Genomic DNA, 26,196 nt, shown 5'->3' on the forward strand with positions numbered 1-26,196 from the left:
TTTAGGTAGGTTTTTTTTGTACAGTAAGCAGAGTGCTTTGGCATGACAAGGAGTCACTCTATAAATAAAATTATTGTATTAAGTAATTGGAGGACAGAAATGTTTTTCCTTTCCAGTACTCATTTAAATGTAGAGTAAAAACCTTAATCTATATTTAAAATTTTATTTTTAGTAGTTAGTGTAAACAGATAGCAGTTATAATATAATAATATATGGAGATATACCTGTCTCATAGAACTGGAAGGGACCCCGAAAGGTCATCGAATCCAGCCCCCTGCCTTCTCTAGCAGGACCAAGTACTGATTTTGCCCCAGATCCCTAAGTGGCCCCCTCAAGGATTGAACTCACAACCCTGGGTTTAACAGGCCAATGCTTAAACCACTGAGCTAGCCCAGTTGACAAAGTTATCTGAGTAAATTTTGAACACCCAACACTATCAACACAGAGCTCCTCCCAGTCTTCATTTTATATGTGTGTATGTATGTATGTATGTACACCTGCTTGGTTAGTGGGGATAGGAAGTGTTAAGTTTTACTTCTTTGTTGATTTTGAATAATATGGAATAACTTGAGGAGCAAATGGGTGCCTTTCTACTAAATTATATCTGACATATTTCTATGCATGCCACTGTGCAAATAAAACTTGCATATCTAATTTTTACGTTGTGAGAGCACCACATACGTAACTCTTAAGTTCAGGTAAAGCCATCCCTGCCCCCATTTAGTTGAATAACAAAATTGCTAGGGTTTGGGTTTAAAAAAACAAAACAAACCAGAACCAAAAGCTAATTAGTCAGGAATAGACTCTGTGAGCAATATCTACCTTTTATTCTTAATCATCTGAAGAATTTGCATCCAGTAATCTCTTGGCATCATCACAGTCAAAGACCTAATTAATGTATTTATAAATCTTAATTTTTGCTGGATATAAAATTGCTATTCCAGCATTAATCTTAATAAATTCAGATTTCTGTACATCAAACTTTTGATGGACTGACATACATGCATTCTGGTATGAAAGATAAGTCATCATATTTTCATTACCATCAGTTGCTTTTTTGTTTGGCTACTTCCAATGTAACTTCTCAGTCAAACGTAGAACTAAAAGAAACAATGGAAATCTTGCTTTTGTCACTTTCCAGGGTATGCTCTTTGCTTGTCATGCTCATTATGAAGTTCTTCCCATTAAGTTAGAATTCCAAAAACTTCACTCAAATTAATTTAATCCCTATAGAAGTGCTCTCTTGAGAATTCTGTAGACTGCAACCCTCTATTTATAGAACAGAAATGGCACAGGTGACAACTGTGCCAAGCTTCACCATACAACCCTGTGTGCTCACCAGTAAAAACTTGAATTACCTGGCAGTTTTGGAGGACATTCCTGTACTTAAAATGACATACTGTAAATACTGTTCTATCAATTGATAATAAGCAACCACTATCTGTCTGTGACCCCTGAAAGAACTTACTCTTTAGAGAAAATTCCTCAACTGGCTTTTCTTTTAACATTGTGGATGAGGGCTAACTCAAGGTCAGAGAAGAGGCTACAAAGACCAATATTGCTCCCATTATGGAGGGCACCTGAGGGTACGTCTCACTGTAGCTGAGAGGGGTGATTCCCAGTGCAGGTAGACAGATTTGTGCCAGCTCATCTCAAGTTAGCATGCTTGGGGGCTAGCCTGAGCTGCTGCCAGTGCTGCAATGTCCACACTGCTATTTTTAGCGTGCTAGTTTAAGGTGAGCAAGCTAGAGTGAGTCTGTCTACTTGCACCGGAAATCACCCCTCCCAGCTGTAGTGTAGAATATCTGAGAGAGTTAGAGGATGGCTTACTGGTAGGCTGAGAGGCACACGTCCAGGATAGAAGCATTATGGATTACAAATGAAATCCAACTTCTGTTTTGTTTATGTTCATGCGCAAGGCCTGTCTTTCTCCTTGGCTTATGAAATGTGTTGGGTATGCTAGGTGTTGGACTGTGGGGATTTTGTGTGTGGTTGATTAATTTGTTATATTTATGTTGAGGCTGTGTACTTGAGTTGATCTGGGGGAATTGTTGGGTCTGCTTATTTTAGTGTATTTTTAAAAAATAGTTAAGGATGCCCAGAGAATTAGATGACTGCTGTTTTTATTATGTTTATAGATCAAACTAACAAATCAAATGCATAATGTTAGTGTTAATTTTAATTTTAAAAACAACAACCAACTGATACCAGGTTTTGCCCTGTTTGTTTTTACAAATTATTTTGAGTCTGAGGGCTGTATGTCCAGAAAGGGTAAGTGTCTCCTCCAGATGCTCTCTGACAGCTGTGTCGGAGAGCAAGGTTATGTGTGCATCATACGTCTGCGTGGAAGGTCTGTCTTCAAAAGTCAGTGGCCTACTCTTCATGGCTATTCTGCCCTTGACTACTTTGCTGACACTGTTACTGAGGGTGACAGTTGTGAAGGTGTGTTTTACAATGTGGATACCTGTTTTCTGGAAACTAGACTGACGTCTTGACTACAAAATTAAGTCAAGATAAGTTAGGTTGACGTACAGCCACTGCAGTAATTACTGCAGTGGTTCATGACCACACTCTGCCCCCGCTGTCAGTGTTGTGTGTCCTCACCAGGAGTGCTTCCACTAACTTAACTGTGTGGAGTATTGTGGGGCACTGACAGCTGGAGCAGCCCTGCCCCAGAGTGGCTGGCTTCTGGCTGTGTAAATAACATAGTCTCTACACAGACAATGCGTTGCTCTAACTACATCAAGCTAAGTGCTATGCCTCTCGTGGAGGTGGAGTTATTAGGTTGGTGTAGTGGGCAATTTACATCAGTGGGAGCAATGTTGTAGCGTAGAAACTTACAGAATTAGATTGACGCAAGCTGCCTTAAGTTGACCTAACTCTATAGTGTAGGCCAAGCTTTGGACTACCAGCCCAGTTTGCGTCTCATTCTCTCGAACACAGCTTTCATACATGTGTGATTTCCAGGCTTGGTTACTGTAACTCATATGTGGGTATGAAAGGTGGGGTCGGATTGAGGGAGAGATCCCCAACAAATCAACACGGAATTAGATGGAGATAATGGGAAGGAGAAGAGGGATTTATAGTCAGAGCCCGAGGTTTTTGCACGTGCAAAATAACACTAAATAAAATTTAAACCAATGTATACAAAGAATTAAAATGAAAAACTTACCCCGCAGTGATAGCTCCTGTGGCTATTGTCCCGTGAGGCTTGGCCTTGCTCCCCACTTCAGGAGTTGGTGAACTCCATACACAGGGTTGCAGTGCTGCTCAGCTTCGGTCTGGCCACCCCTCGCTTTGCAATCCCCCACCTCTCTCCCTCAGAGCCTCCCATCCCCCAAGGGGCAGGACCTGACACGTCTCCCTTCCCTCTGTGGATAAAACAAAATTCCCCAAAAATAAAATGAAAAATGATAAAGAATGTCACGTGGTGGGGTGGTCTATTTATAGTCAGGAATTAACAGACACAATGGTAGGGGAATTAAAAATAAGGTCACTATTTTACGATAAATAAACAGTACTTGTGTACTTAGTCCGTTCCATCTGAGCATCTCAAAACACTTTATAAACAGTTAAACCTTATTCTATCTCTGTGAAATAGATATTTATCTTGATTTTACTTGTGGGGAAACTGAGGCATTGAAGAGGTGCTGTCAGTGAGAAACTGTGCCAACTGGGACTTTTTTCTTTTTAGAACTTTTGTAGGAAGCCCAAGCTGCTATTAAACTTAGGGCTAGTCTACACTGGCAACACTAAAGCGTTGCTGCGGCAGCGCTTTAATGTGGCTTGTGTGGTCGCGGCAGAGCGCTCTTTTAAAAAAAAACACGACACTTCCATGAGGGGCGTAGCTACCAGCGCTGGTGCACTGTCTAGACTGGCATGTTACAGCGCTGAAACTTGTTGCTCTCAGGCGGGTGTTTTTTCACACCCCTGAGTGAGAAAGTTGCAGCACTGTAAATTGCCAGTGTAGACAAGCCCCTAGTCTCTATCAGCTAGCTGAGCTCAAGCACACACTCTTTCGAATCAGTCTTCACCTTATTCAGAATCAGTTGAATAAGCTCCCCAGATATTTTTAGAACTTACGTCTTGGTTTCCTCGGTGATGCTGTAATGTCACTACTCTGTTTCTAAGCATGCAGCTAAAATTCCATCACAAATGTGTATGATAACATGAAATTATGGGGATTTATTTGGGCAGCTGCAGCAGCCTTTTTGTATTTCTTTGAACTCTGTGGTGTAACTTGGATTTAGGGGTTTTCTTTAAGAATATTGTTTATCTCAATATGCAATGTAGTTATAGCTGTGTCAGTCCCAGGATATTAGAGAGACAAGGTGAGTGAGGTAATATATTTTATTGGACCAGCTTCTGTTGGTGAGAGAGACAATTTTTCGAGCTTACATAAAACTCTTCTTCAGGTCTGGGAAAGGTACTTTCAGCATCACAGCACAAGGGAAGGTGGAACAGAGGGTTTAGTTTAAGTAGTTAGCACATATTGTAAGGGAACATTTGAGGTAAAGTGGTCTGTTAACACCTCCGCAGTCATAAGACAAAAAGAGGGGTTTAGTGGATTACAGATTTTTGTAATAACCCATAAATTCAGTGTTTCTGTTCAGTCCATGATTTTTAGCATCTGTCAGAGTACGTAAGCTCCCAGGCTCATCTTTTGAAAGTGCGGTGTAAGTTTCCTTTGAAGATGAGGACTGATATGTCAGATATAGAGTGATCGCTCTCTGAAAAGTGTTCACCAACCAGTGATGTGGTGTTTTTGTCTTATTTTCCTATGAGAGTTCATTCGAGAGCATAGTGATTGTCTGGTTTCACCCACATAGTTGTTGAGGTAGGCTCTTCACAGATCAAGACACATCAACTGGAGAAGAAGCAGGATATGAGTCAACAGTGTGTCCTTGTTGCCAAGAAGGCTAACGGCACATTGGGCTGCATTCGTAGGAGCATTGCCCGCAGATCGAGGGAAGTGATTATTCCTCTCTATTTGGCACTGGTGAGGCCACATCTGGAGCATTGCATCCAGTTTTGGGCACCCCACTACAGAAAGGATGTGGACAAATTGGAGTCCAGCAGAGGGCAATGAAAATGATTAGGGGGCTATGGCACATGGTTTATGAGGAGAGGCTGACGAAACTGGGGTTATTTAGTCTGCAGAAGGGGGGCGGGGGGATTTGATAGCAGCCTTCAATTACCTGAAGGGGGGTTCCAAAGAGGATGGAACTAGGCTGTTCTCAGTGGTGACACATGACAGAACAAGGAGCAATGGTCTCAAGTTGCAGTGGGGGAGGTCTAGGTTGGATATTAGGAAAAACTATTTCACTAGGAGGGTGGTGACGCACTGGAATGGGTTACCTAGGGAGGTGGTGGAATCTCCATCCTTAGAGGTTTTTAAGGCCTGGCTTGACAAAGCCCTGGCTGGGATGATTTAGTTGGGATTGGTCCTGCTTTGAGTAGGGGGTTGGACTAGATGACCTCCTGAGGTCTCTTCCAACCCTAATCTTCTATGATTCTAACTCAAAGCAGCATTAGACCCTGCCAGAGCAACAGATTCAAAACCTGCACTTCTATCTCATCTGCTGCAATGTTCAACACACCTTTCAAGATCCATGGGTTCTACACATGCCTATCACAACATGTGGTGTACCATATCCAGTGCACTAAATGCCCCTGTGGGTATCACCAACTATGTGGGTGAAATCAGATAATCACTATACCCTCAAATTACACAGGAAAATAAGACAAAAACACCACGTCACTTGTGAGTGAACACTTTTCATGTGCCAGCAATGCCCCTCTGCCATGTACATTGGCCAAACCGGACGGTCTCTACACAAAAGAATAAATGGACACTGTGACGCTCTGTAGCTCGGGGGAACACCCTACACCCCCATCTTCATCTTTATAAAATGATTGTGTGGTATCCAATGCAAAGTTTGTCGTGTTGGGTGTCTTCAGAAGGCTCATAATGCACTGAGCATGGTTGTTATAGTGATGTTATAGTAATTGTTAAAAAAGGTGCTATCAGTGTAATTCCACTGATCACCTGAGGAATAAATGCCCTGTGCTAGGAGGAAGCAGGCAAACAATAGCTCATGTTAGTTCTGCTGTCCTCAACACAGAAACCCCCCAAGGAATTGAAACCTATTATATTGGTTTTGTGAGGTTAGCCTCTGCGGAACCAGATATGGAGCATGTGAAGGCTGTTCAAACTGATGGCAGGGAATATTTGGGGCAGAGGGATACAGGGGCCCAGATCTCTCTGGTTAAGCAGAGTGTGGTCCCAAAGGCCAGTATGTTGCCTGGCCAAATGGAGGAGATTGTGGGGGTGGGCGAAAGCAGATTTCTCATACCAGTAGCTAAAATCCATGTGGTTTGGAAAGTGTTTTGACTGGGGGGGTAATGGAATACCTCCTATTCGACCTGCTCCTTGGTAATGATTTTTTCCGTGTAGCTCAGGTTAAAGTATTTGCCTGCAGCAGGAGGGAGTGTTATGCTGGGACCCCTGAGGGAAAGGGTAAGGTCTCAGGAACTGCTGAGAGAATGGGAGAGAGTCTCCTTGATTCTTCTGCAGCTGGGGGAAGCAGTGTGCTTCCAGGTGGGAGGGTGGTTGAGACCAACTCCTGCACTGCAGCCGGAGGCAACACCACATCAGGAAGGGATGGGGGTGTAATGCCTGCCAGGGAGAGAACTGTCCAGGTTGTTAGCTGCCAGCAGGTTGCAGCTGAATCAGAGATGAATTTGGCTCTGGGGAGCAGAGAGCAATGTGTCCCAGAGGAGAGTCCAGAGAAGGGGCAGGGGATCTCAGAAACCACTGAGGTGGGTGAGGATTCTTGTGACTCTGTAACACAGGGAAGCAGTGTGCTTCCAAGTGGGAGGGTGGTTGAGACCAACTCCTGCACTGCAGCAGGAGGCAACACCACATCAGGAAGGGATGGGGATGTAATGCCTGCCATGGAGAGAATTGTTCAGGTTGTTAGCTGCCAGCAGGTCGCAGTTGAACCAGAGGCAAAGCCGGCTCTAGGGAGCTGTCAGGGTTCCCCCCCACACTCTGAACTCTGGGGTGTAGATGTGGAGACCTGCATGAAAGACCCCCTAAGCTTATATTCTACCAGCTTAGGTTAAAACTTCCCCAAGGCACAAATTCCTTTCCTTTCCTTGTCCTTGGACGGTATTGCTACCACCACCAAGTGATTTACACAAAAATTCAGGGAAGGGTTACTTGGAATCCCTATCCCCCCCCCCCAAGCCCCTTCACCCCCTTTCCTGGGGAGGCTTGAGAATAATATACCAACCAATTGCCTTAGCAATGTAAGCAAAGACCAGACTCTTTGTCTTCAGGACACTGAAATCAATCAGGTTCTTAAAAGAAGAACTTTATTTATAAAGAAAAAGAATCACACTTGCAAAATCAGGATGGAAGGTAACTTTACAGGGTAATAAGATTTAAAACACAGAGGATTCCCCCCTGGGCTCAGCTTCACAGTACAAAAACAGGAATAAAACTACCTCTGTAGCATAGAAAAATTTACAAGTCAAAACAAAAGATAACCTAACACATTTCCTTGCCCTATTTACAATTTCTGTGATTTTTAGATCTATTATTCCAGGTATATTTTCAAGACATGTTGCACCTGCTTGGTCTCTCCCTCTGTCTGGAGAGGGAACAACAAAGAGAGAGCCCAAACAAAACCTTCCCCCCCCGCCCCCCAGATTTGAAAGCATCTTCTTTTCTCATTGGTCCTTCTGGTCAGGTGCCAACTAGGTTATTTGAACTACTTAACCCCTTACAGGTAAGGCGATTCAGTATAGCTGCCAAGGAGGGATTTTATGCTATCCTTCTCTCTATGTTTATGACAGGAGCTTAGAGAAATGTGTCCCAGAGGAGAGCCCAGAAAAGGGGCAGGGGATCTCAGAAACCACTGAGGTGGGTGAGGATTCCTGTGACTCTGTAACACAGGGAAGCAGGGTGCTTCCAAGTATGGGAGGGGCTGAGACTAGCTCCTTTCCAGCAGAAGGCAACATGCCCTCAGGCGCAGGGGCAGGAGAGGTGTTGTCAGTGATTAAAGAAACTGTCCCAGTTGTTAGCTGGCAGAGTTCTGCAGCTGAAGGAGGGGGCTCAGAGAAGGAAACTGGGGAAGGAATGTCTCCTCACTAGTCACTTGGGGCAGGATACCCAGGACACAAGCAGGATGGCTGGGTCAGCATCTGTGCACCCAGGCACTCAGCTTGTGACCCAGGTTTTGAGAAGGAACTGTGTAACTGACCTCCTGGAGGGGAGCAGTCACACAGCTGACTTCTCTGGGACAGAGAAAGGGTTGATGGAGGGTACCTCTATCCAGGTCCCAATTTTTCAGGGTGCTATTCCTGATAAGTTTTTGGAAAGTAACTGTCTCTCTTTACATCAAGATGCAGCTCCAATGCCTGTAACATCAGAGGAGTTGAGACCAGGAAATTGCCAGGTGGTAGTCTGCCAGAATACAAACGACCCAACTCACAGAGGGGGGTGGGTGCTTTCCCCCAGAGAGAGCAGTTATGGGAAAGCTGCTGGGAAAGGATGAATCTGATCAAAGGGTAAATACACCTAGCTCAGAGAGCACAGATCACAGCCCTCTAGGGGGCAGGGAAGGACTCAGTGCTGCTGGGGGAAACACAGGGTAATCCCAAAAGGGGAGTTGGATATCCTACATATGTACAGTCCTGGGGTTGGGAGACCGCTCCCCAAAGGGCCAGCCAATGTGCAGGATCCTTCTGGACCCTTATCTTGCCAGACCCTGAGATATCAAAATGCCAGAAACATGATTGAATTAAGAGCCCACACAAAGGGAAGCACTGGAGGGAAAGAGAAGCCAGTGACTGATTACATGGGAGAGAGTCAAAGGACACCATGGGTAATGAACAAACTAACCTGAAACTACACTAACTGATGTTAAGTTTTGGGGATAAGAATTTTGACATGGATGTTAAACCTTATGATAATGCTACTTTTCAATTAATACCTGTAAACAAGTTTAAAGCTTATCACAGCAGAGAAACCATAAAAAAACCAAAACCCCTGGTTTGCTGTGTGTGAATGGGGAAACTGAGGCACGCTGCCTCATGGCCTTAATGGCTGGATGCCAAGAGAACTATAACAAACTGCCTTTGAGCTAGTCAGTGACTAACCCTCTTGCAGCAAACTAAGAGGGGAGGTGTGATGCTCTGTACCTCGGGGGAACACCCTACACCCTCATGTTCATCTTTATAAAATGATTGTGTGGTATCCAATGCAAAGTTTGTCATGTTGGGTGTCTTCAGAAGGCTCATAATGCACTGAGCATGGTTGTTATAGTAATTGTTACAGTAATGTTATAGTAAGGTTATAGGTTATAATTTCATGTATATAGTTATGAGGCTGAAAATGTATCCTCATGTCTTAAAGCAAGCCCATGCAAAAACTCGCCAAGAGCAGAGAGGCAGTTCACACCTTGTCAGGGCATGGATGGGACAAACCCAGCCCAGCCTCACAGGAACAATGGACACTGGGTTAGGCAGCAACAAAAGAATCTGTTAGACCCTCAAGGGAGTCACCCCCTTCCTTTTGGCAGTTTGGGACTCTGATGAGGTAATGCTCACCTGACTCTGAAGCAGGGGGGAGGGGGCAAAGCCAAGAGGAAAGAAAGGACATGATAAAAGGGAGAGACATTTTGCCATGCTCTCTCTCTTCCACCTAAATCTACAGACACCACCGCCACCAAGCGACTGAAGCTCTGATCAAAGGGGAGAGCCTGACTGAAAAGTAACCAGCCAGCCTGTGGTGAGAAACACCTAAGATTGTAAGGACATTGAAAGTGTTAAGATCAGCTTAGAATACCTTTTGCTTTTATTTCATTGACCAAATCTGACTTGTTATGCTTTGACTTATAATCACTTAAGATCTGTCTTTATAGTTAATAAATTTGTTTGTTTATTCTACCTGAAGCAGTGCGTTTGGTTTGAAGTGTGTCAGAGGCTCCCCTTGGAATAACAAGCCTGGTACATATCAATTTCTTTGTTAAATTGACTAACTTATATAAGTTTGCAGCATCCAGTGGGCATAACCGGACACTGCAAGACGGAGGTTCCTAGGGTTGTTTCTGGGACCAGAGATATTGGCTAGTGTCATTCGCTTGCAAGTAGCTGGGAGCAGCTTACATGCCAGAGGCTGTGCATGAACAGCCTAGGAGTGGGGGTTCTCACAGCAGAGCAGGGTAAGGCTGGCTCCCAGAGCCAAGGATTGGAGAGGCCTAGCAGATCACTGGTCCAGATAACACCAGAGGGGAACATCACAGACACAAATCAGCCATCAAGAATTGTAACATTCAAAAACCAGTAGGAGAGCACTTCAATCTCCCTGGACACTCAATAACAGACTTAAAAGTCGCTATTCTTCAACAAAAAAACCTTCAAAAACAGACTTCAACAAGAAACTGCAGAACTGGAATTAATTTGCAAACTTGACACCATCAAATTAAGCCTGAATAAAGACTGGGAGTGGCTGGGTCACTACAAAAAATAATTTTCCCTCTGTTGATATTCACCCCTTCTTGTCAACTGTTGGGAATGGGCCACTTCCACCCTAATTGAATTGGCCTCGTTAGCACTGACCCCCGACTTGGTAAGGTAACTCCTATCTTGTCATGTGCTGTATATTTATACCTGCTTACTATATTTTCCACTCCATGCACCTAATGAAGTGGATTATATCCCACGAAAGTTTATGCCCAAATAAATTTGTTAGCCTCTAACGTGCCACAAGGACTCCTCATTGTTTTTTCACAGAGCGATCACTATCTGACCTATCAATCCTCATCCTCAAAGGAAATTTACACAACGCTTTCAAAAGACGAGCCTGGGAGCTTAAATTCATTACTCTGATAGACCCTAAAAATCATTCACTGAACAGAGACACTTAATTTATGGGTTATTACAACAATCTGTAATCCACTAAACCCCTTTTCGTCCTATGACGGCAGAGGTGTTAACCGACCACTTTACCTTGAATGTTCCCTTACAATATGGGCTAACTATTTAAGCTAAACCCTCTGTTCCACCTTGCGTTATGCTGTGATGCTGGAAGTACCTTTCCCAGACCTGAAAAAGGGCTCTGTGGCTTGAAAGCTTCTCTCTCTCACCAACAGAAATTGGTCCAATAAAAGGTATTACCTCATCCACCTTGTTTATCTCAATAGACATGTGGTAGCGGATCACATATGAATGAGGTGTTCCTGAATTTGCTATGATTTTTTTCTGTATTTTGTACCTTTTTATATGTTTAGTCACAATTGGTATCCACAAAGGACATTAAAAAAAAAAAGTAAAATGCTTACAGTAATAACAAATTCCTTTATAATTAGATTTGTAAGAAATAAGCATTATATAATGCTTTTCAGTAATTCTTTAAATATGCAAATACCTTGCTTCAGTCATTGTATGACCATGTAGAAAATGTCCTTATTATATTAAATAGCTGTCCCTGAGGGTTGAAAGACCTTTTGTTAGGTTTTTTTATCCTGGAGTGTGTTAAAACATGCTAAGAATTCAGATAGAACCTGATGAGCACTTCATTATTTAGATATCTGTATGCAAACATTAGGATTTTTGTCGGCATCCTCATGGTTTTTTCTTTTCTTAAAACAGGAGTCTGAAAAAAGTGGAAAATCAAATAAAATAAACATAGGTAAGTAAACAAATTCTTCTTAGTCAAAGCTATAGTAGTCTCATATTGAAATGTATATATCCTCATGTTCTGTCAGTGATCTTGTGTAATGCTTATTTTCTGTTTACTTATAGCTGCTGTACTAGTAATGTTAAAGTACAGTTATGCTTAGATTAGTCACCATGTAAAATGGCACCTTCTTACTCAGCAGTATTGTTAGTTAACTGCTAATTCCAGAATCTTTTGGTGATGATACATGAGCTAGCAATAAACCAGCTAGCCATTTGCAGAGCTGATAGTTGGAAAAATCCATCTTCTTTATAAACGGAGTACCTGTGATGTGAAAGTAATTGAGACGATAAGCTTAGTACCTCCCAGTGATATTTTTTTTTATCAAGTTGCTTCTTAAAATGTAACTGAATTGTAAGGACTTAATTGTGAGACTACAAGGCACCACTCTAAAGGTCTAATAGTATAATGGAGTTGTAAAAACGTAGAGAAATGTATGTTAAGCACATGTGGAAACACTAGTAAAATGCTAAGTAGCAGAACAAATACCTTTACTGGACATGCTATGTGAGGCAGACTATGGAGTTAACTTTTCATGTACCCATTCAAAAGAATATTGAAAATGTTCAGGCCATCTTCAAATATGGAGAAACTCTGTACCTGAAAAGTGCATAAAACGTAATAAAAACAAACATCCTTCTGTAACGGAGAAACTTTTCATAGTGAAAATAGTAAATAAAGATTCATTATTTACATTTTTGATTGTGAACCGGTGTATTCTCATACAGACTGTCACACTGGCCTGCAGGCTATTGTAGAAGGAGCAAAGAAAGGCTTAACCATGATAGTGAATCTGTAATGGGGTGGCACCCACCTCTCACAAGTGCCCCCGGTCGAGTGTGTGCGTGCCTGCAATTTCTCAATTTCTAGGCTCACAGTGACCCCTGTCAGTTGCTGCGCTTGTCAGGTGGGTCTTTGGTGACTCAGCCCTCCCACTAAGTCTCACACACACAATCTGTTTGCAAACAAACAAACTCCTTCTGGGGTATAAGTCCAAAAAGTCCTACAGCCTCCCCGGGCTCAGTCCTTTAACAATCCGACTGGGCCCATCACGGTACCCCTCTGTTGGCAATGTCTCTTTAGCTCTCCCCGGGCTCTGGTCCTCAGTCTGACCAACAGGTCCTATCTCAATACCCTCGTTGGTCAGTTTATGTGTGAAGGTTCCTGCTCTGGGATGGAACAGACCCCCCAGGGCTTCATCCCTGGAGGCTCTTCACCTGCCCTTTAATTCTGTGACCCCAGCTCTCCAGCTGGGTCAGTCTCAGTTCAGCCCCCTTCCAGGGGGACCGTAACAGGTCCACGTACAGTCCCTTCCCTGGGCCTGTCTAAACTCTCTTCTCTCAGGGCAAAGCCACTTCCCCAATGGCTGTTTGGAGTGGGGGGAGGGACCCTGGCCCACCCACTACTCCAGGTCCCAGCCCTCTAAGTAGCAGCCACATGCCATGTCCCTTTAACTAATTACATTTCCCTGGGCCACTTCCCCGTAGCCCATCTTAATTGAGTCTTGGTAGCCATCCAGAAACTATACCCTCGCTTTCCCGCTCCCTGCCAGCAACTACCTGCCTTAGCCCCTGCAGCCAGCCAGGAGCACCTCTAGCTCCCCCGGTCCCTGCAAGCAGACTGATCTATCCAGCCCTTTCAGCTCCTTTTTATATGAGCCTTCTGGGCCCTGACTGGCTGGTCCCTGCAACCCCTCTCGTTGGCTGTGTCCCACACAGCCGCTGTGGGCAGCTTGGAGATGTCTATATTGCTCTTTCCTAGGGTGGGGGTGATACAGGGCCACAAGTCCTCCAGGCCTCCTATCACAGAATCCTTTTAGGAACACTTCCTATTGGTGGTTCACTATTGGAAAATAATTTGTGAATTAACATATAGTATGTTTTAATATTTCCAGTAACTTCCATTTTATGTACTACCCTTAAGATCAGTGATTTGCATGGTATTAAAATGCGGTGAAGTGTTCTTTATAGTATGCTATCTTTAATAAATGCACTATTTGGTATTCATATCTTTTTTTATGGCCAGGATATTGGAGCGTGTGAAAAGTGGGGGGTAAATTTTGAGGTGTATGGGGAGTATCTGGTACTTCAAGTTAGATATAAGCTCAAAGCACAAAATTTAGATAGTCTTTGAGTCCTCCTTTATTCTCCTAATGTTTGTGGGTGTTAAGAGCTAGAGTTTTTTGTTTGATTGAATCTCATCAAATTACAGCATATTTGTGGCCTCAAATAAGAGGCTCTAATGGGCTGGAGTTCTTTACAGTCTGTTATGAAGGTGATTCTGGGTGTCGTCTTCAGGTTGGTGTCCTTAGTGTCTTGAAGCAGTGCTCAGTCACCAAGTTCTTGGGAAGCTGCTGAAAAAGAACTGGTATCGTTCTCATGCCAAACCTATTATTGCTGTAAATACAAAGGTATGAAACAAAACTTGCTCTTACTGCTTTTGCTCATTGATTTGCTATGGCATAACAGAAGACCAAAGCGAAATATTTATGACACACATTCTTGGATTCTGAGTCTAGGAAAATGGATTTTAAGAAAATTAATAGTGCCTGTAATCCTTCCGCCAATGGTGTCGGGAGCAACAAGGACTGGTCTTTCTTACTAGGGGGTTCTCTACAGTTGGCTTAACTATGGCTTGAGCCCCCACCCAGTGACCTGGGAACCATGCTGGGCATCTTTGATAGGCAGATCTGTACCTGCTCGAAGCACATTCAAGAGAGGTTTAAAGAAAGGAACTCTATTGGGGGAAAGAAAGGAAAAGGTCAGGGTGAACTGGGACAAACATTGCAATTAACACCTGCTACTTCGGTGTGCATAAATCACAGTCCTGAATAATGGAGCCTGTTGGCGCCGACTCCGTGGGTGCTCTGGGGCTGGAGCACCCATGGGGAAAAAAATGGTGGGTGCTGAGCACCCACTGGCAGCCCCCTATCAACGGCTCTCCCTCCCCACAGTGCCTCCTACGCCCCCGGTGGGCCCCGCTGATCAGCACATCCCCCTCCTCCCAATGTTTTGCAGTGTCAGGAGGTGCTGTGCGGGGAGGAGCAAGGGCGCAGCATGTCAGGGGAGGGGTTGGAACTGGGCAGGGAGGAGGCGGGACGGGAAGAGGTGGGGCAGGGGCTGAGCGGGGATGGGAAGAAGCAGGGTGAAGGTGGGGTATTGGGGGAAAGGATGGAGTGGGAGCAGGGCCTGGATGGAGCCGAGGGGAGCACCCCCTGGCAGATTAGAAACTCGGTGCTTATGATTGAGCCCTGAGTGGCTGGTGCAGTTTTCCTGCCTCCCAACTTCCCCATTCATAGTTCAAGGGTCCAGGAGTTACAGGAAAATCAAGGTCCCTGTTTCTTGGGCAGCTTTGGGTCTTTACCACCTTTCGTGCTGTAATAATTTCAGCAGCTAGGACAAGGAGATCTCACCAGAATCTTTAGGCCGGTGTAGACTGGAAACTCCTCTGCTTTACTATAGTCCTCACAACTGCTCTGTCTGGTTTTTCCTGCTGGAGGCTGTTGGTGGGCCAAGCTGCCACTTTACTCACTGCTGGCCAGGTGACTGGAACTGCGACTGGACTCTGTCTTCTACTTGCCCCAGGCCAGATTACTGCAACCATTGTTGAGCTCTCTCTACGTAAGGCAACTGCAGCTCTCAGCTCATCTGTTTTAGGAGCAAAGGGATCAGTGATCTAATTCTAAGGGACACAGTAGAATACCTACTGCCCGGAGGAATATTTCCACTAACAAGCCAGGAATGTGCAGTCTCTCTCCCCTCGAACTCAGGTTTTACCTAGGGCCTCGTACCCAGGCCTGGCAAACATCAGTCTTCACCAGTGTGACCCCAAACCCAGGTTTTGCCCAGGTGGTTCTCAACAGGTTAATCTCCAAAATTTTGGCTCCAAGTACATAATGTAGGCGAATTATATGCCAGTGTCTTCAAATTAGCCACAGCTAATATGTAAGTGAATTACTTCCTTGGTCAGTCAACTTCCCTTGCGCTCCAGCAGATGACAGAAAAGAATACAGTTCATATTTAAATTAGGTACTGCCTTGCCCAGTGGACTTCTGTTGCTCTCCAGCTCACCCAGTTACCTCCCTTTTCTCATACGCTTCTGGCCGCTGGGCTTCCACTCGCCTCCCATCCAGAAATTTGCAGTCCACGCAGATGAAATCAATGTATAATTACACATGTTTTAAACATTACTTCTGGGGGAATTTTGCGCTACTGCGCGTGCACTTAATTAATGAGCCCCACAGATTTTTATTTTTTTGCGCAAAAAAAAAAAAGCTGCTGCTGAAATGTTGCTGCAGTTCCGCCTCTTGTCCACCAGAGGGCACTGTGGCGATAGAACGGAGCAGCAACTCCCTGCCAGCAAGGGAAAAGAGAGCCTACAGTGCTTTCTTCACAGCAGACCAGGTCAGGAGACGGGCTATGGGGGGACAGACATCATGGGGTGCTGGGGAGGGCCAGACAGGGGCTCATAAGGGCTAGTGGGGTAGGGCAGACTGGGGCAGGGGCTGAATGGGAGTGGAGGCACAGGGCCACGGGGGGAAGGGAGGTGCAGAGACACACAGGGACAGGGGGAGGGGGTACAGGGACATGTAGGGAGAGACTAGGTGGGGGCACAGACACACATGGGGATGGGGGAGGGGGTACAGAGCCACATAAGGATGAGGGGAGTGGGTATCTGAGTGGGGTGGAGGGACACATGGGTACAGGGGCAGATGTGCCTGACTGAATGGGAGAGGCTAGGGGTCAGCCAGGGTCTGCATGGGGGAAGCTCCCTAACAATCCCTCCCCGACCCCCCAAAAAACCTGTTCCATATTTTTCCCATCGATACCCAACAACCCTCCGAGTTCACACTCAGGCGCTTTCTCAGCAATTTACTTCCCTCTCCCTCAGCTCCTCCATTACCCTTGACTCCTCCAGCCTTTGCACTGCTTCTGAGGGGTGTGGGAAATACGGTTCTGTAGTGTAGTTTAAATGAGTTATTACTCGGAGTTCTGTATTCATATGCCTGGTAAGGAATCTATTTGTCAAAAAACATTTCCTGTATCTTTTTTGTTGTCTGTATTGTTACAGACATACTTGCTGACAGGTATTTTGAAATAAATGACCAAAAATAATTGAAACTGGTGTGATGATATTGTGTTATTTTGACAAATAACATATGCAGAATTTTAAAATATTGTGCGCATTTTTGTTGCAGAATTTTTAATTTCGTGGCACAGAATTCCACCAGGAGTACAACATGTAATTACACACATTTCTTAATACGATTGCACACATTTAACCTTTCCCATCACCCTTTCACCAGGTAGGAACATGCTCCACAATGCTACCACAAACCTGTGGGCTATATGAATGGGTTCTTCACCATAACTCCTGAAGCAATATAGGTTAGATGCTTTAATGGCCGAATAAACTGCTCACTTCTATTTACTAGGCACTACTGGTACAGTCTCAGCCACTTCCTAGGCTAGTGGTTCTCAACCCATGGGCCGCTTGTGGCCCAGTCAGCACACAGCTGTGGCCCATGTGACATCCTCAGGGCCACACAGGTTGTGTGTGTGTGTGTATGTGTATATATATATATATATATATATATATATGTGTGTGTGTGTATATATATTTTGTGTGGAAGTGGCACACACAACACACAGAGCTGCATATCCGGCCCACAATGGTAAATAGGTTGATAACCACTGCCCTAGGCTATTGTGGGAGAAGGCTCCCCGGAGCTTATTTCAGACAGGAACACCCTTGTCCTAGTGTTCTGATACTGAAGGTATCAAAGTATTTAGAACACCCTCCATATCACTATCAGTATCATCTAACAGTAAGTTATTGGGATCCTTCGCTCCTTGTTCAAGTAATGTCTCTGTGGGTGCTCCACTCTCGGTGTGCTTGCACCCCCTGCTCCTTTGATTGGAGATTTCTCATAGCAGCATTCGTTCGGCCTGTGCATGCATGTTACTCAGTCTCATGCTCTGTGCTGTTGTTATATAGCACTATATGGGTGAACTGGCCTTAGTTCCCTCTCAACCACCTTGGCCTGAGATGGAGCTTTAGCAGTTGTCTGTATTGAGTGTAACATTAACTCTGTCCCCTTAGCTCTTTTAGTGGTTATAGTTGTTTTTAGTAGTATTTAGTACTTAGCACTTAGTAGCAGCTTTAGCTGTAGTAGATTTGAAAAAACCCAACAACCTAATTTGAAAAAAAAAGTATATAGCTTTCTTCTTAATACCTTTTTAGACAAAACTCCCAGGAGGGGAGAAAACTACTGCCTGGTTTGCCCAGTTTTGAATGTTTCCTGTTGTACTGGGAGGCAATCCTGGTGAATGACAAACACTCCCAGTGCACCTGTTGCCTCGGGGAATCTCATATTTCCCAAAAGTGAAACTTCTGTCTGGCATTAAAATCTAGAGCCAGAAAAAACAGGGAGATCAAATTTTGACTCCTCATGATGGGGAGTTTGCTGCACCCAGCCTCTGACCCTGGCCCTCTACTCCAGTCTCTGAGTAAGTCCACTGTCTACGAACTGCACTCTTCGGGGGCATCTAAGAGGAAGACCCATTCTTCCTCCAGTAAGTCCCCCAAAGACCGTCCCTTGAGTGCTCCAGGTAGGGAATCTACTCCAAAGAAGTTGTGGTCTCTGATGACTCCAGCCACTTCTGCACCCATTGCTCTCTGACCTGGTACCCATGAGGTTGCTGGTTCTTCAGGTACTGAGGGCACTGTCGAGCCCAAAGACTGTAAAGTCTTTGGCTCTGAGAGGTCATTGGTACTGTCAGTGAAGTGAGGCAGCAAAAAAAGCTCTACCTCTTCTCACTTGGTCCTGAAGAAGCCCATTCGGGCTCTGACTGGACTCCCCTTGGAATAGTCGAGATCCATGGTACTGTCAACTCCCTCAGCCACTATCTCTTTGGCGCATGCCATAGACACGGTACCAACAACACACTTGTTACTGCAGGAGTTTCGCTTTCTCTGAAACCTTGCTGTATCTGAGACGCCCGACTCACCTTTGCTTGGCTCCAATGTACTCCTGGTACCAAGGACTTCCAATCTTTGGACATTTGCCTGGTACCGACTGTTTCACCTCATGTTTCTTCTGGTGCTCCACCACTAGAGTGATTAGGAAGAGGAGGAATCTGATGAAGATCTTGCCTTGGTCTCCTAAATATCTGTGCAAGGCTATACTCTCCATTCCTATAAAGTCTCTTTTCCGGACATCTCTGAGGAGATTGGTATCACTCGTGAGAGATGACCACAACCACCAGCTTGCTGGTATGAACATCCCTGGGTGTTCATGAGAAATCTCTGATCAAAGGTACAGGGGGCACAACGCACCTGTAGTAGAGCACCCATAAGGACACACATCTTGAACAACCAGTTACTGCACAGGGTGAGTAACCATGTCTTCCTCCAAGTGGTCAGGTCCAACATTCAGAGTCTGTTCAACTGAGGGCTCAGATGAAACAGATGCTGGCACAAACCTCTTTGCATCAAGATTAAGCCCATTAGACTGCCTGTGCTCATTGCCTTTTATATAACTGAGCAAAGCACTTTGAAGACTCAGAGTTGGGCCAGGATCACTTATCAAGGACTGGAGTTGGATCCCTGACCCCACATCCGAGTAGTCTAGAGCAGTGGTTCTTACCTTTAAAAAGTGACTTGCAAAATCCTGTCCTTGGTCAGAAAGTATCTGAGCTGGGAAGCCATACACGAAAAATATTTTTTCCATAACACTATGGCCACTGTAGTAGCCTTCTGATCCCTGATTGGACAGGCTTGTGCATATTATGTAAAATGGTGTGTCATGACCAAGGTGTTCGCAACATTCTTTAGGTCCATTTCCAGAGACAGAAAATCAATGCATGCTAGCTCCAGTGGGTTGCTGCTGGTGATATTTTCCAGGTATGCCACTGTGGTGGGTAAGGTTTTCCTCTGTATACACTGGGCACATGATCCCATTTCCTATGAAGGTCATCCACCATTCAGGGCAAATAAAATCTGCTTCGTACAAGGTTCAAGGTTTTCTCAAGTCCTAAATGTCGGAAGTCATTGTGCAGTGCTCTCATAGCTAGTGCTCTGTACTCTTCTGGTAACACTAGTCATTTTTGTAAAAGGTCTGTGGTTATTTAGTGTCCTATCCCATTAATCAGTTTTTACTTCTGCCATTCCCTTAATAGAAGTTTAGCCATACTGTGGCTGGAACAATGTGGTCTGGAGTTTGTCCTCTCTTTTTAGTCAGTAGGATGTCACAGATGTCGTTATCCTGCATTTGAGCTTCTTGCCAATCAGCGTTTAGACTAGGCAAAGGAGATTGTTCCAATGCCATGTAGTTCACAAAGGCTGATGGCACGCTTTCAGGAGGCAGACCTAGATTTTCTGCTATACATCCTTAAGAAAATGGTCCTGACCACTTTGTATTGCAAATAGCCCTCACACCATCGGAGGGGGATCACACTTATCTCAGGAGTTCGTGGGTTCCATGATAATGTGCTTGTATCTGTTACTTCTCCCTGATTCGTTTTGGTGGCTGAACTCGTAACAAGCCAATATGGCTATGCATCTTTTCCTGTAGCATCCAGTTTAGCACTTATTTTTATATCAAGGGATTGTTGTCACTCCATACCTGAAATTGAGCCTCATATAGATAATCACAATTTTTTTCTGTGACAGGCCATTTAAAGGCCAGAAATACTTAACTTGTGGATAGGATAGCAAGTCTCTCTATCAGAGAGTCCATGACTCGCAAAGGTCACAGGTTTCTGTTTGCTCTCACTTTCCTGGTACATGACTGCTCTCAAACCTTCCAAGCAGGCATTTATGTGTAAGATAAAATGTTTATTTAGGTCAGCAAATATGAGGACTGGAGCATGGGTTAAACAATAAGCAAACTGAAGGCTTTTTCACATTTCTCGTCCCATCTGTCTTCAAAAGGCTCCAAGGGATTGTCATGTTTCTGTTCTATGGGTCTGGAGTACCTCCCCTTAATCCAGTGTTTCTAAAATGTGACCACCGTGGCCGCATGTGGCCACCATGGCATTTTCCTGTGGCCATGACCGCCTCCTGGGCAGAGATGGGGAAGAGGGCAAAGCAGTGGCCCCTCCCTGCAGTGCCCAAAGGCTCCAGGGGAGGGGTTCAGGCCCCTCCCACCTTTAGCCACGGGACTCCAGGGGTGGGCTTCAGCCCCCCTCCTCTGGTTCAGCCAGAGGCTCCAGCGGTGGCCTTCACCCTATCTTGCGCCCCCCCCCGGGCTTCAGTTGTGGGACTCCAGGGGTGAGCTTCAGCTCCCCCCACCCCTTCTTCAGCCTTGGGGCTCTGGCAGCAGGCTCCGGGCTTCAGCCGCCCCCCCTTCCACCCAGTCTAGCCGAGGGGCTCCTGCTCTGGGCTTCAGCAGGGCTGGCATTACCAGGCACTGTGGTCAAGAGGCAAGGAACAGGGTGACCCTGGTGTGTGAGACTGCAGAAGGGACCTAGGGGCAATAGGGGGGAAGCAGCGGAGCCGGGGGATGGTGGGAAATGGGGCAGCTGGAGGAGGCAGTTTGTCATTACTCTTCCTCTTGGATATCCTTGATCAGCTGAGTGTAGCCAGAAGGAGACTCTTGCTGCTCCCTGAGTTGAAGTTTGGGTAGGATCAGCTCATTATATAATGTACTTCTTTAAAATTTGGGATAGCCTACTATGGTCCATTTGCTCAGGAGACACTGCTCCCTTCCCCAGGGCTCACTGTAACATTTTTTCCAGCCTCTGTATATAAGCTGAGACTCGCTCCTTTGATGGTTGGTATTACGGACCTTAAAAATAGAGGTCCTCAGCACCTTCCATTCCCTCAAAAGTACAACTGAGCTCTCAGACAGTCAACTACATTAAAATTAGGTCTGTTGATATTCAACAAGTGCACCACATATAATGCGGGACCCCCAAGATGCTTTCGCTTTTCAGCATCTGGTACCTGCCATCTCTGTAGCATTTTGGTAGTATGTTCCAACCAGTGTTCAAATCCTTCTTCCCCAGGCAATGCAACCACAGCCCCTGAAAATATGTTTCGTTTTCTAGAGGGGGCCAATCAGGCGGGGACTGCACCATTTTCCTCTTTATCTAAGAACGATGTCATTTTCTTAAGAAACTCATTAGGTGAAGCTGGGGGCAATAGCATCTGGCTTCTATAAGGTACTATTTTCCACACCATCTACCATTGCTATCTCCCCGGAACTTGCAAGGGTTCCACAACAACTGATAGCTCACATAATGCTGCATAGGAACTATCCTCCCTCCTAAACATGGGTCCATTCACTTTGAACCTGCTCAGACAGTCTGTGGCTGTATGCAAAGTGGTCTCAGTTGAGCCCTCATTGTGAGTCTCTGATATTCCCATTACTAAAATTGATTTCTTAGGGTCTGTATTTTATCTCCTTGGATCAATCCTTAAACAGATACCTTGCCGTAGTGGCCAATCTACTTACCCCAGTAATAATAGACTTTTACCAAATTCATTTTTACTCAATATGCATGCAAGGGGTACTGACCCAGTATCCTGGGCAAAAATGCTTAATACCAAATTGCCAACTACTCAGCCAAGAATTAGTTGAATGCGAGGAATTAGGTATATAAAATACTGTCTTTAGAATAAAGAATGGGAGAGATGGCTTTCAGAAGCATGTTCATTGTGGTTGAGAATTTCAGGTTTGCAGTTGCAAATTTAGGGCTGATTTGAGGATTTTTTGTTTATATGAATTTTATGGAAAATAGAGTTCTTCGAGTGCTTGTTCACGTCAATTCCATTCTAGGTGTGTGCGTGGTCATCGGAGATTTTTGCCTTAGTGGTATCCATAGGGTCGGCAGTAGCGCCCCCTTGAGTGCCACACTCACGCGTCGGTATATCAGGCGCCGCTGGCCCTACGGCCTCTCAGTTCCTTCTTACCGCCCATGGTAGTTAGTCGGAGCACCTTTCCTTGCATAGCCAGGGCTAGTGGTTTTTTGTTTTTACTGACTTCGACCCTTGTAAATAGTTTGTTTATAGTAATTAGTATTAAGTAGTTGTTAAGTGTAGTTAGTAGTTAAAAGTTAGAGTCCCAGCGGGGACTTCGTCCCAGGTGGGGCATGCCCCAGTCTCCCGGGTTTAAGCCCTGCGCAGACTGTAACAGGCCTATGCCTGTAAGTGACTCCCATAGCAGCTGCCTCAAGTGCTTGGGGGAATCACACGTGAGAGATAAGTGCTGTATTTGTAAAAACTTTTGGCCCCGGACTCAGAGCAGGATATTCATTTACGGGCTCTCCTCATGGAGTCAGCTCTTTGTCCGGCTTCCATGCCGTCCCGCCAGGACTCGCCGAGTACCTTGGCCTCAGTGCGCCACCGGCACAGGGCTCCGCCCGGCACCGTTCCCCATCACCGGTGCCCAAAAAGAAGGCGAGATAGCACGGCTCCCTGGCACCAGGCAAGAAGGGCCATGGGTCATTGGGCAAGGGACCCGCTTTGGGCTGCCTAGCCACTCTGGAGCCACGTATTCGTGCCTCCCCGGTTGGGCCCCTTAGCCCCTTCAAAGGTCCACCACTGACTCCAGGTAGTGGTATGGGACCTAAACCCCAGATGGCACCGACGCCTTCCCCAGCTCCCCCGGCGCCGACAGAGCAGAGGCCTCCGCCCACGCCGCCAATGCAGCACATGCCGCATGAATCGGCAAAGGCTTCCCACAAGGGCAAGCCAGCTGCTAAGACGCTTCAGCGAGCAGTGAAGTGCTGCTGATCCCCGAAACGAAGCAGCGCTCTCCACTTTCACACCGCAGATCTCCAGAGTTGCAGTCCAGATACTCTGGGGCTTGTCCTCCGCCACGGGCACCGCGATCGCGGTCCCTGCCATCTCAACGCGGATCGTCTAGAGAGCGGTTCTCAAACTTTCGTATTGGTGACCCCTTTCACACAGCAAGCCTCTGTGTGTGACCCCCTCCTTATAAACTAAAAGCATAAAAAATATATTTAACACTACTATAAATGCTGGAGGCGAAGCGGGATTTTGGGTGGAGGGTGACAGCTCCCATCCTCCCATATAATAACCTTGCAACCCCCTGAGGGTCACAACCCCCAGTTTGAGAGCCATTGTCCTAGATGGAGATGCTGATCTCCATACTACCGGCACAATTCACCCTCCCACCGATCATCCTCTTGGCGCAGATCCCATGGACCAATTCCCTTGCTCCGGAGAGTGTTCCCATGCTTCTAGGCGGAGATGCGGCAGGTGGCTCTGCGTGCTGCCTCCACCTGCAAGCACCACTCCCGCAGCTCCCGTTGGCTGCGGTTCCCAACCCATGGGAGCTCCGGAGCTAGTGCTCAGGGCGGGCACAGTGCGTGGAGCTGCCTGCTGCGCCTCTGCCTAGAAGCAGCCAGGACAGGTTGCCTCTTGTGGGGAGCCGCCCAAGGTGAGCGCCCCCCGGATCCGGCACCCTGCACTCACACCCACTGCCCCGAGCCCCCTCCTGCACCCAAACTCCCTCCCTCCTAGTTAACTGGCATTTTTCACTTACCGGCACCCCCCATTTCCCCAAAAGCTGGATAAAACAGCTTTTACTATATTGAGGCAAATAGCTTTGCGAGATTAGAAAGTTGGTCCAATAAAATATACACCTCTACCCCGATATAACGCGACCCGATATAACACGAATTCTGATATAACGCGGTAAAGCAGTGCTCCGGGGTGGAGGGGCTGCGCACTCCGGCGGATCAAAGCAAGTTCGATATAACGCGGTAAGATTTTTTGGCTCCCGAGGACAGCGTTATATCGAGGTAGAGGTGTATTACCTCATCTACCTTGTGTCTCTGATTCTGGGACCAGCATTGCTACCACAACACTGCAGACAAAAATAGAAGAGAAGTAGACATTTATATTTATGAGAATAACGTCTGCAGTTACACTAACTCTCTTAATCCTCATGCTGCAGGGTATGAGCTGATATCCAGCTGGAGTGATGAATCATACATTTATATTCCACTTTTCATCCAGTAAAATCCCAATACACTTTACCCAACATATTTATTAATGTATTATTCTCTTCTCCAGCCATTGAGGTAGATTCATCTCCTGTTTGACTTATGGGAGCTTACAGTACACAGCACTATATACAGCTGTTCAAAACCAACTTCAGGTCTAGTTTTAGAGCAGTGGTTCTCAACCTTTTTTGGGCTCAGGACCCATTTGTAAATGTTTATGGCCTCTTGCGACCCAGTAAATTGTCTGAGGGTGGAGGCCCTGGGGTGGTTTCAGTTGGATCCTGTCCCCGGGGGAGTGGGGGTGTTGGCTCCTGTCCAGCACTCACCCCACAATGGCAGCTCCTGAAGCTCCTGTGCTGTGGGGCTGTCTGGGCTTGACTCTCTGCTCCAGGGGTTGTAACCTCTGGGGTTGCAGTGCCACTCAGGTTTGGCCCCGTCCTCCTGACTGGACAAAATTTGTGTGAGTGGAGTTGTGATCTGGCTCATGGGATTGCAGTGCCCCTCACTCAAATTTGGTCTATCCGGTCTCCCGTCGTCATGACCGCTAGGCTAAACCTGAGTGGTGCTGTGATCCCAGAGGTTGCAGTGCCTGGAGTGGGGTGGCAAGCCCAGCCAGCCCATGGGACAGGAGATGCTGTGCATCTCTTTGAAACATTCTGGTGACCCAATTTTGGGTCGTGACCCACATGTTGATAAACCCTGTTTTAGAGTGCAGGTAATCTAATTACCTAGATTAGAGGACACTTGCATTCCTACCTGTTGTAAAAATTACTGTTGGACTTTTAATTGCAGTAAGGACCTATTTTTTTCTCATGTGAAAGATGCCTCTTTTGGTATCATTCCCCCCCCACCATCATGTGTAAGCACTTGTTCAATACTGATTCAAAAGAAAGTGTCACTTTACTGAATGGACATTTGGGTTTTCTAAAGCATGCATTACTAAAGGCATTTCCAAGTACCTACCTAACCTCAACTCTGCTTAGCTATGAGATCTGTTGAGATATTGATGCTAATAGGGGTCAGGAAGAATTGTTACTCTTATATTTTATTATTGCACAGAATATTTTAAGTGACTTTGCAGCATCCTCTGAAGCACAGGTATTGACAGCTCTCAAAGATAGGGTACCGGACTGCAGGGTCATTGGTCTGTTCTGGTATGGCAGTGCCTGGGGCATTGCAGTGATAATTCTGAGGACAGTGCTAGATGTAGTAAAGCTTTTCAGTAATGAGCTCCTACTTAGAATGTAAACTCTTTGGAACAGGAATAGCCTTTTTGTTAGGAGTGTACAGTGCCTCGCACAATGGTGCCCCAATTCCTGATTGGCAATACAAATAATCACAGTAAAATAGTTATTGTTCAGACACGTGAGCAATTACATCTCAAGCAAAACTGAGCACAACACTTTGCTTTTGTAAGAAGGCTTGCATAATATGATTTTTATTAAGTTGCTACGGGGAAGATAATTTTCT

General features: G+C 45.7%; 1 protein-coding gene across 1 annotated transcript in view; it reads left to right on the top strand.

Annotated features, from left to right (window-relative positions):
- LOC112117832 (beta-1,3-glucosyltransferase) overlaps positions 1-26,196 on the top strand; it is a 130,382-nt gene that overhangs the window by 10,899 nt on the left and 93,287 nt on the right. The window contains exon 2 of the mRNA XM_029911981.1: positions 11,662-11,701. Coding sequence (XP_029767841.1) covers positions 11,662-11,701 — 40 coding nt within the window. The remainder of the gene's footprint in view (positions 1-11,661; positions 11,702-26,196) is intronic.

The sequence above is a fragment of the Terrapene carolina genome, unplaced genomic scaffold (genome assembly GCF_002925995.2).
Source record: "Terrapene carolina triunguis isolate 2854851 unplaced genomic scaffold, T_m_triunguis-2.0 Scaffold141, whole genome shotgun sequence".
Lineage (NCBI taxonomy): Eukaryota > Metazoa > Chordata > Testudines > Emydidae > Terrapene > Terrapene triunguis.